Source organism: Rhinopithecus bieti, unplaced genomic scaffold (assembly GCF_001698545.2).
Source record: "Rhinopithecus bieti isolate Rb0 unplaced genomic scaffold, ASM169854v2 scaffold_13351, whole genome shotgun sequence".
NCBI lineage: Eukaryota > Metazoa > Chordata > Mammalia > Primates > Cercopithecidae > Rhinopithecus > Rhinopithecus bieti.
In genome coordinates this window covers 3525043-3536059 of record NW_016807514.1, presented here as the reverse complement: position 1 = coordinate 3536059, position 11017 = coordinate 3525043, and the positions used below count along the sequence as shown (strand labels likewise).

The 11017-nt window shown below is 58.1% G+C and overlaps 1 protein-coding gene across 4 annotated transcripts in view; it reads left to right on the top strand.

Annotated features, from left to right (window-relative positions):
* The window catches only part of PRKCZ (protein kinase C zeta), a 147398-nt gene that overhangs the window by 15042 nt on the left and 121339 nt on the right, over nt 1-11017 (top strand). Inside the window, exon 1 of one of the 4 annotated variants that reach the window (XM_017882480.1) lies at nt 7204-7665. The exons of 1 other annotated variant lie outside the window; for it this stretch is intronic. Coding sequence is in view for 2 of the 3 variants with exons in the window: in XM_017882479.1 (XP_017737968.1) it covers nt 7987-8008 (22 nt within the window). In the remaining variant the exon portion in view is untranslated. Of the gene's footprint in view, nt 1-7203; nt 8009-8431; nt 8503-11017 lie in introns of those variants that run through there. 2 more of the 4 variants (XM_017882479.1, XM_017882478.1) reach the window with 2 other exon arrangements.

The following is an 11017-nucleotide window of genomic DNA, read 5'->3' as shown; positions in this document are numbered from 1 at the left end:
CGACCCAAGAAAAAGAAGAATTCAGATGATGCTCCATGGAGTCCTAAAGGTAATCTAGTATTCTGTCTCTTAAACTCTGTAGGGGTGGTCAGGGAAAAATAGACTTGAGGTAGGAGGGATATTTAATATCAGAAGACCTGAATCAGTCACTCATTTGTTTATTCAGCAAACATTTGAGTGTCTGCTGTGTGTTAGGCACTGTGTTAGGTTCTGGAGCTAAAATGACTAATAAGACACAGAGTTTATGTAATTAGTCCAATAAAATCAGAGGTAATGGAGCATGTTACATTTAATACTATATGGTTTGAGATAAAAGGAAGACCTTGAACAGATTTTAGCAAGCAGTCTGAGGCTTCTGAGAACATTCTGATACCATCATCCCAGTGCTCTGGTAGTTTTGTTGTCAAGGAGGGAAATTCTGCTGAGTGTTGAGCTCTATAAGGTCCAAGATTATCACCTATACTGAAAGGCCATCTCTGAGGAGGGAAGAATGACCATTGAGTTGAACATGGAGTTTAGAGGATAATGGAAAAATTTTCTTCATCTCCTTGGCTGGATAGTATTCACACTGAGGATGCATCCTTCAGTTAGTTTTTGCTGCTTAACAGTCTATCCAAAACATAGTGACTTAAAATAACAGTTAATAATTTCTCATGATTCTGTGGGTTGGCTGAGCTGTTCTTCTAGTCCAGGCCAGCTTGCCTGGGCCTGCATGGTCTCAAAAGTTCTCCTTCAGGTGTCTCAGACCTACTTAGATGGCTAAGGCTTCTCTCTACATGGTCTTTAGTCTACCAAGCTCTTCCACAAGGTGGCAAAAAGGTTTCTAGCAGCAAGAGAGGACAAGCCCCAATGCGCAAGCATTTTTCAAGCCTTTGCTTATGTCATGTTTAATGTTGTCCCATTGGCTAAAACAAGTTACATGGCCAAGCCTTGATCCCATGGTTGGGAAATAGATTGCACCTTTTGAGAGGAGAACTGCAAAGTCACATCGCAAAGGATCATGCATACAAGGATACATGAGCACACCGAGGGCCATTACTATAACAGTCTGCCATAGAGGTCATTGGGATTTCAGTACCTGTGGTTCCCCAGCAGATAAAGGGCTTGCTCTTCTCACCCTGCCTTATTTAGACTTTTTGGTGTTTGCTTGAGGTTGGGGGGGTGGTGAGGTAGGGGTAGCAGGGCATTCATCAGAAGTGTTATGTTAGTGAGTTAATCAGTAAATGTGTCTTTTTAAAAAAAATTTGGGGGCCGGGTGCGGTGGCTCAAGCCTGTAATCCCAGCACTTTGGGAGGCCAAGACGGGCGGATCACGAGGTCAGGAGATCGAGACCATCCTGGCTAACACGGTGAAACCCCGTCTCTACTAAAAAATACAAAAAAACTAGCTGGGCGAGGTGGCGGGCGCCTGTAGTCCCAGCTACTCAGGAGGCTGAGGCAGGAGAATGGTGTAAACCCGGGAGGCGGAGCTCGCAGTGAACTGAGATCCGGCCACTGCACTCCAGCCTGGGGGACAGAGCGAGACTCTGTCTCAAAAAAAAAAAAAAAAAAAAATATTTTCCCTTCTGGTTTCCCCTAGTGATACAAATTTATTTTCTAGCATTTTGGTCTTTGAGCCGCTTTGCATGAGTTTCTGTGTCAGGGGTGGTATTGGCTGGCACCTGGGCCAACCTGGGAAGGGCCCTTCTCTTGGACTTGAGCGGATGAGACTCACAGCCCAAAATGCAGCAGGTCCCTCAGGCAGATCCTCGGTGCAGATCCCTCAGGCCATGGGACACTGGACGTTGGCGGGCCTGTCAGCCTGAGCCACGTCTGCCACGAGAGGCAGCAGTACGTTCCTCGGGGCAGCGGTGAGACCAAGGCTGGATCCAAAGACCTCCGAGCAGCTCCTCTGGGGCAGATCCCAGCTGCAAGCCACAGCCCAGCCCTGGTAACAGGAGAGCATCGCTGGGGGATGGGGCGGCCCAGCTTTGATGCAGCCATGTGGGAGGGCCACTCTCAGAGATCCCCCTCCTTCCTCGCCACCCCTTCTCCAGAGGGGAAGCTGGAACCAGGAGGCTGCAGACCTGAGGCCAAGGTGTGGCCAGGGCTGGCTGTCTTGGGAGGCTCTGAGCAGCCTGCTCCCTGGCCACCCAGCTCTGGGGCTGCTGTCAGCTCTTGACTTGTAGATGTCACTCCAGCCTCTGGCCTGTCACCCTGAGGCCCCCCCATGTCTGTGTCTTTTCTCACGGGGACACCGGTGGTCGGCTTTGGGCCCCACCCGGGCAGTCCGGGACACTCACCTTGAGACTTCGACTTAATCACACGTGCAGGAACCTTTTCCGGAGGAGGGTCGTCTCGCAGGTTCTGGGGCAGGACGTGGACTTACCGTTTTGGGGGCTCATCTTCAATGCACCACAGTCGACTACATCAAGGTCTGCCTCTGATCTTGTGGGAGTGCTGGGTGGTCTGTCCCCACCAGCAATTTGTGGGTGGGCTCTGTCCCCAGGAAACGCTCTCTGCCCAGGCCCCCGCCCCGCGAGACGTTCGTGCTGCCAGTGGCGCTGGTCACTGGGGCCATGTGCTGGGCCGGCACCTGGCAGGACAGACGGCAGGCGGCTCTTCTGTAGGTTCTTCTGGCTGGGACAGGCCCAGCCGGCGCTCGGTGTAAATGAGACTGACGCCCCTTTTGGACCCCTCTAAGTAGGGAGGCCTGGGTGGGCAGCCTCCCCTCAGAGTTGGGGAGACGTGGCCTGGTTCCCGCTAGTTCACCACTCTGCCAGCCACTACCAGTACACGTGGCCCAGTTCCCATTGTCACCACCCTGCTGGCCGCCACTGGAACACACGGCCTGGTTCCCGCTGTCACCACCCCACCGGCCGCGTCTTGAACAGCATCCCTACTGCAGTCGCTTGTCCTTAGTGTTCCAGCAATACCTCAACCGATGCAACCCTCGGAACCTCCGTCAGCCCCGTCCGGGAGAGCGCCTCCCCTGGTCCGTGCTGTGCTGGTTGAAACTGAGATCCTCCAGCCTTTGGCCTCTCCGGACCTAGCCCCAGCTGCGGGCCCCAGCCATGGTGGTCCCTTTGGGAGGCATAGTCCAGGAGGTGATGGGCAGCTGGAGAACCCCCATGGCTGGAGGCTGCTGCACCTGGCAGGGAGGGTACTGGGCAAGGGGGCATGGGGTGGAAAGGAGTGGGTGTCCAGAAAGTTTCTGGGGCTCCACCAACGAGAACATTGCCATTACCTTGAGGGAATGGCCCGTTTAGTGGTGCCTTTTCTTTACCTGTAAAACGGGGTGATTATAAATAATACCATGTTTGTAAAAGTGCTTAGGATCAGACTCCCCTTAGAGTGAGTGTTGATACCTGTCTCAAAGGACAGTAGGTGGACGTGGCAGGGAGGGAGATGTCAAGACGACAGCCAGGGCCCTTTCTGCCACTTCTCCTGGTGGGTGGTGGGCAGTCCCCTGAACCCCGGCAGTAAGAGAGGGATCTCCCAAAAGCCTGGCCCCGCTGTGTTGGCTCCAGGGGATTCCTGGAGGAGAAGGTGCTGTTTCTAGATGTCTGGGCCCGTCATGTGGAGGGAAGGGGGGCGCTGCAGGCAGCAGTTCCAGTCTCCCTTTGGGTGGAGTCATTGCTGCTGCTGCTCCCGTCCAGAGGCTCTGGGGCTCCTCTGTGGGTCGCCTCAGGCCTGGGCAGCATCCATGGGACAGGGTGGTCCCCAGTCAGGCCCCATTGGCCTCCCTGTGGTGTGTGGTGAAGGCTCAGGGTGCCCGCCCTGTGGAGGAGGTGCCGGAGGAAGCCTGGCTTTGTACCCAGACCCTGCTGAGGGCAGCGCTGGATGGTCTCTGGACCAGGCCTACGAAGTCCTAAGAGTCCATGGAGGAAATACCAAATCCGCTGGGCTGGGCAGCCGCAGACCCCACTTAGCAGCTGATGGTTCCTTGGAGTCATCAGACCAGTGCTGGCTGCCCCATGCATTTCCTGTTATTGGTCTCTGCCTGTCCACAGCACAGACAGCATCCCTGGGCAGCAGAACCCTGCTCCAGCCTGCACCCTGGGTAGGGGTGTCCTCCGTGCCACATTCTGCCCGTAGCAGGCAGCCCCACCCCACTGTAGCCCATCTTGTCACTTAGGGTGATCCTGGTAGTGGGTTCTGGAGGCTGGAACACTTGGGCCAGGCGCCAGGCAGCTGGGACCCTCCTGAGCCTCACCCCTTGGGTCTGGTGGGGCCCCTGGGGTTTGACTGGGAGGACACCTTGACTGTTGCCTTTGCCTCTGGGTATATCCCCTGCTCAGCCCCTGAACCCAGCTCCAAGGCCATTTCTACTTGGCAAGAAGGAGGTTTTCATGACCAGAGATGTTAATAGCAGGTTCCTGGACGCAAGGGTGGCAAAGTCGCCTTGGCCTATGTGGGGGGAGTGGAGGAGCCTGGGCTCTCCCGGGCTGGTGGTCCTGGGGCAGATAGCAGGGGAAGGGGCTGGAGCCACATGGGTGGAGCCATGGGGGGGCGTGGAGGGGCCCTTCCTGACCCCACAGTAGGGGCCGGGGTGGGGCTGGCGGGGGACAGTCCTCAGTTGCAGGGGCCAGGGTGGGCCAGGAAGAGGAAGGGGCTCTTGGGCTGCTGGGGCCTTCTGGCTGTAGTGGCTCACTCGGGGCAATGGCGGAATCCCTAGATCCGTCCCCCGGCCCGTCTGCCTCCCGTCCTCAGCCCTGCAGGCTGGGGCAGGGAGGGGTCCTTGGCGGGGACACCGTCCCACAGGGATGTGGAGGGTGCTGGACCCAGGGTGCCGTGGAGTCGCCTGCTGAGAGCAGACAGTGCACCCGGGCGTGTGACCTGGGCGGTGTGGGGGCCAAATGCTCAGGTGGGCGCCTGTGCTGCCGGGTTCAAACCCCACCGGCAGGGAACCTGCGCTGTGACTTCGGGCAAGTGGGTGGGGCTCCCCGTGCCTCAGTTTCCTCTTCTGTAAAAGGGGCTTTGTGAAGCTCAACAGAGTTTAGAGGAGCTCTTGGAACATGGTAAGTGCTCAGTGAGGTAAGTGCTCAGTGAGTGCCTTGCCGCCTCTCCCACCCAGGGAGGGTCAAGTGGGAGGAGAGCGGCCCCACCGAGCGTGTTCCAGGCCCCCACGGCGTCTGAGAGGAGGCAGCCAAGCCCAGTGAGGACGCTGCTGGTGTCCTCCAGGCCTAGGTGGGCGGGTTGCCACGGAAGCCTGTCAGCGGGCGCCTGTGATTCCTTGGTATTTATAGGTATGTCTGTTGTTTTATTTAAAACTCCGGTTTCATTCAGTTTTGTCTCAAATTATTTGCAACAAACTGGAAAAGCTAGTTTTCCCCCTAAAATAGGCTTCTAATAAAATTGACAATCTGCCTGCTGAGCCTGAATGTTCTAGAGTTCTGCAAAACTAGGTATTTTGGGATGGATTAGGAGAAAGGAGTTGGCTGAAGGACAGTGGTCGTGATGCTGAGCCGGCCGTCTGTGTGAAGTATACATTGGACCAGGATAAATGCGCATTTCCTGTGGGAGCCCAGCGTGGCTGTGGTGTTCGGTGGTCTTATGATTTTATAGGCCTAGCCAGGGGTCTGTGAGCTGCTTCTGTCCAGGGCCAGGTAGTTGAAGCCTGGGGTTCTGAGCAGGCATGGGCGGCACCCGAGGAGGTGCATGGCCGTGTCCCAGTGAAACTTTATGCATGCTGAAATCTGAGTTTTATAGACTCTTTTCCTGTGTTTCAAAATATTACCCTTTTCATTTTATTTAGCCAATTAAAAGCATAGAAATCCTAGCTTGCGTGATTTGGAGCACCAGGCATTGTAGGTTGCCAGCCCTCGTTCCCCGTAGATTTGGGGGCTTGAGTGAGACGCCCATGTTAGGCTTATGTGTTTCACATTTTACGGAATGCCCCTCACATAGCTGGCCAGTCGCCTGACGAGGGAAGCTTGGCCTTTTGGAGGAGTGGCCGTGCCTCGTGGTGAGCTGCTGACAGAGCTGGAATTTGAACCCTGGGCTTTGGCCCGGCTTCCACTCCGTGAATGCAGATAAACACGGGTTTATGAGCTTGATGATTTAAATGGAGGTTTTATTCCCGTTCAGGCAGGTATGGGAGGCCAGCGATCAGGAGATGATGCTGTCGAGAAGGTCGTTTATTACTCAGCTCCCGAGAGGAGGCCTCCTCATGCCTTGCAGGGCCGTGTGGGGAAGTGCCGAGTGGGTTAGAGGCGGGGGATGTGTGAGTGGGGGCCTTTACTGTGGTTTCCATGGGAAAGTGGGGGGACTAGGCATTGGGTCGGCCAGGTGGAGTAACTTCTGCAGGCTCTGGGGTGCAGGGGCTGTCCCTGTGACGTGGGGAGGCCCCCAGGACGACTGGGGGCCCATGTAGGAGGTGGGCCCAGGCGAGGGTTCTGGGTTGATGGGTTTGCATTTGGAAGGTTCACTGTGGGATGAGTCATTTGCTGTCTGTAGGAATCGGTTGGCCCCTTGAGGGGCCGTCCTTCCAGAGTCAGCAGGGCCACAGGTGCTGGAGCATTGAGGGCACAGCACGTAAGCATGCAGGGAGCGTGTGGTGTGACTGGTCAGAGCCAGAGGTCTGCAGGACACTCCCCTCTGTCCCTCTGCACCCCTAGTGTGAAGCCTGGCCCATGTGGGGTCAGCACAGGTGCCGAGTGGAATTGGGGTAGCGGGCAGAATTCCCAGCCGAGCACCCTGCCGCCCCCCATGTTTTTTATGACTGTAGAAAAATGCCAGCTCTCATTTTCCAGTGGTGCCTAGGTCCCAGGGTTTGTCAGGGTACCAGGGTGGGGGTTGGAGGGTCAGGCCACCCAGCAGCGGTGGTGGCTCTGGGTCTGCCCAGGAGCCCGGGCTGGCCACAGCCAGGCACAGCACAGCACAGCACGTGAGGTCCGGCCTCGGAAATGGGGGTGTCTCCTGCCTTAGGCTGGGGGTGTGCGTTTCCAGGCCGCATGGGACAGTTTTCAGCCTGGGGAAGCTTGGCCTTTCCTGTTCCCGCACCCTCCGCCTACCGTCCCTGCACACACTGGTGGGGTTCGTGGGGTGGACACCACCACATCACAAGGCCCCCATGCCTCCTCTCCTCCCCTCTGTTCCGGGGCCGCAGGACAGTGCTCGGGACCCTTGGCCATTGGCATTGAGCCCATTCACAGCCTCTGGATGCAGGTCAGAGGTCACTTGCCCTGGCCACAGCTGCACTGTCCCCCACTCCCAGCCTGGCAGGCCGACCTGCAGGGCCCCGGGCTCAGCTGGGTTCTGTTCCCATGTTGCATTTTCAAGGTCCGCTGAGTCCGAGCCCTGCCTGGGTCTGGCTGCTGCCCGCACGCTCTCTGTGCTGTGCTGATGCAGAGATGCTTGTTTTCCTGTGACGTCAGCGTCAGCTCCTCCACATCCATGCCGTGTTTTAGTTTGTGCCTCAGCTGCTGGCTACAGCTTCCCGGGGGAGCCGGGTACCACCCGGGCCTGGAGACATGAGGAGGCAGGGATGTGAGGGGCGGGGGACAGGACAGCCGGCCTTCCGTTAAATATCTGCTCCTCGCGCTCGAGCCTCCCTGCCTATTGTCGGGCCGGAGGCGAGCCGACACAGCATCAGCTTGTCAAAGGGAAGGAAGATGCCTCCCTGCACGCCCGCCGCGCACAGAGCATAAAGAATCTGCGCTGAGGAGGCAGGAGAAGAAAGCTGGTGAGTCGGGGGCATCTCCCCTGTGGATCGTCCGCGCCCCCGGGGCTGGGCCAGCCGTGCTGCAGGCCGTGCGTGCGGAGGACGGTGCCCGAGTCAGCATTTTGGGTCTGAGTCCCGTCGTTGCCGCCGCCTGTGCGCTGCACAGATGCTCCGGGCAGCAACACGACTGGTACCCGGCCCGGGGAAGGCGTGCGGCTGCAGCAGCTCCCGGCGATGTCAGGGGAAACGCAGTGAGAGGCTGTTGTTTTGCGGGTGACAGATTTTTAGAAACATAAGGCTGTGGAGGGACCTTCCGAGCGAGGCAGGGGCTGCTGGAGGGACATGCTCACCCCGAGGACGGACGGTGTGTGGCCCAGGCCTGGTGGATGCGTGGCGGCGGCTACGGAGGGCTGGGGGCCAGGGGGCTCGGGGAAATCGTTTTGGGCTCGTCTGCCTGCCTGGCCCTGGGGAGTCGCTGGCTGCTGGGAGTTTCGCTGTGGCCGATGCTGTTTGGTTGTGGGTCTGAGTCTGTGTCAGGGCCAGGACGGATGGTATGTTTGCCACTTCCTCTCCATTCTGCAGGTGGGCAGATTGATGGGACCACAGGGGTGAAGTCTGGAGACCCCAGGTGCCAGGACTGGTGGCGGTAACAGCCGGCACCTGTTCCAGGCTTGCAGTCTTTCCGTCTCGAGCCTGCCCTCCCGCCTGTCTGAACCCCCGTTTTGCATTGAGAGTGTTGGTTTGGCATCTGGGTGGCACGGCCAGGGTTAATGTGCACAGCTCACTCCATTGGGGTCCTCGGATGGTGGCGAGGAGCGGGGCTGCGGCGTCCTGTTTTCTATTCTGAAATGGTTGCAGGTAGACTCAGAGAGGTCTGGGGGCTGCACGGTGTTTGACAGGGATGTGGCAACGTGGGTGATTTTCTGACGACCATTTTGCAAGGTGTTTTTGTAAAAAAAAAAAAAAAAAAAACAACAACAACCAGCCTCCCCAGTCAGGCTTGTGGGGAGCTGTGGGCCTAGGGGACTGGGCTGCTGGGGAAGGCGGCTTTCCCCCTCGTGGGGTGCTGGGTGCTGGGGAGGCTGGCAGCACGCCCCTCCCCCAGGCGCGAAGGGACCTCAGCAGACACGGGGCCGCTCTGCACAGCCAGCGTGGGCCGCAGGGGTCCTTGAATGATGAAGCTTCTGTGTTGATGGGGCGAGTGGGAGAGAGAAGGAGCTGGGGTGGTTTTCACACGTGCGCCTGCCTGCGAGGAGAAACGTGCTGTGTCATCGTTTCCTCGGTGCCTGGGACGGCTTGGCCTCTGCTTTCGTGTGAGCCCACGCTGGCCGTGCACAGCTGGCACGGTCCCTCGCGGTGGGAATACACTGCTGGGTGGGAGGGCTGTGGCCAGGGTCAGGATTCGAGCAGTTACTGGCTTTTGGTCTGATGGCCTTCGGTGGGTGAGTCAGAGCCAGGATGAGGACAGACTGGGGGGCCACGGGCTGCCCCTGCAAGCTGTTTGGTGTTGATCCGGCCGGAGCCGGCTATGGTACCTGTGTCTGTGTCTCGGCCAGATCGCCACACATCTTCCACATTCCTGTCCCAGCTGCATCAGCCGTCAGTGGGGGCCCTTCTCCGACTGTCTTCCTAGACTTGGGAGCCACTGGTGGTTATGTAAGGAGTTGTGTGTTCCTCTGCCCAACTCCAAGCTTGGTCCCACCTCCCAGACTCACCTCCGGGCTCCGGGCTCTGCTGTGATGTTTCCGAGGCTCCCGGTTAACCAGATCCATCGGCCCAGAGTGTCCACAGGGTGCCTGAGAGCCCGGCCCATCCACACTGGGTGCCCCAGACCTTCTGTGGGGTCCGGTGGGGACCTGCCAGGGCTGTCGATGGCCCCAGTGGAGAGGCCCACTGAGCATCCTCAGAAGTTCCCGTGTTTGTGACCTGCTCTCGTGTATAGCGGTGGGGGCTGTGTCTCATCTGCCGGACGTTTCTGATCACCGAGGACTCAGCCGGGCACATGGAGGTTGAACCGTCGGGGGGCGGGGGGGACCGTCCATGGGGTCAGGCACCAGCCTCTACTGAGGACCCCAAAATTGGGGTAGCCGTCCTTTCCTGTGCTGACGTGGAGCTTTTCCCAGGAGCTGGGCAGGGAGCTGTTGTAGGGCCAGGCCCCTGAGTGAGCTGTTTGGGGCCGGGGCTGAGGGGGTGCCCAGTGCCGTCAAGGAGAAGCCTGTGGGAAAGTGTGAGGACATCTGGAAAACCAGTAGCAGGTCCCTCGCTGTGCTGGTCATGGTGCTTGAGTGTGGGCGCGGCAGGTCTGGTCTCCTGGCGCCCACTCACTCCCCGGCCGTCTCCCCACCTCCCACATGTGGCAGGGGGAGCAGAACGTGCGGCCACCGCTCCTACCAACCCTCACGCCACAGGCTGGACAGGCACCCTGAGGCATCCCCGTCTCCCAGCCCCTGGGGTCGGCACGATGCTGGGCCTCCAGAAATGTTTGTCGTTTTATGCAAAGGGCAGAAAAAGCTTTGTTCAGGCCAGGCGTGGTGGCTCACATCTGTAATCCCAGCACTTTGGGAGGCCGAGGCGGGGAATCACCTGAGGTCAGGAGTTCAAGACCAGCCTGGCCAACATGGTGAAACCCCGTCTCTACTAAAAATACAAAAATTAGCTGGGCGTGGTGGCGGGCACCTGTAATCCCAGTCATTCGGGAGGCTGAGGCAGGAGAATCGCTTGAACCTGGAGGCGCAGGTTGCAGTGAGTTGAGATTGCGCCACTGCACTCCAGCCTGGGCAACAGAGAGAGTGAGACTCCATCTCAAAAAAAAAAAAACTTTATTCAAAAGAAGCCACCTGAACCAGTCAGTCATCCAGTGTTCAGCTTGTGTTTGGTCATAAAGTGACGGCAGTTGTCACTCATACAGGAGATGCTGTGGCAGAGTCCCCTCCACGCATCGGCGCCCAGCGGCGCATTTCTAGGATTCTCCTGAACACGCGAAGGAGGGCACCCACCACGCTCAGGACTGGCTGCTTCTCTGTGAGGCCTCCAGGCAGAACCAGTGATTCCACCGTCTCCGGGCAGCCTTGGTGGGCCCGCAGGTCTGTGGTTCCCACTGAGAGAGGATCAGAGTCAGGAGAGGCGCGACGCCAAGTCGACACGAGCAGATCCCTGCTGCCGGTTGTTCCAGCGGCGCCGTGAGCACGTCTGCCGGGTGCGAGGGTGCGGGGGCTTCGTTTCGTCCACGCTCACATATCGGGTGCACAGGAAGAGTTTATACGCGCTCTGGTGGGTGGAAGGGCCCTGACCTGATGTTGTCTTTAAATAGGGGGTTTGAGGGTTTGAGTGTGTCTGGTCTTTCTGAAGTTTTCTTTTTTTTTTTTTTTTTTTT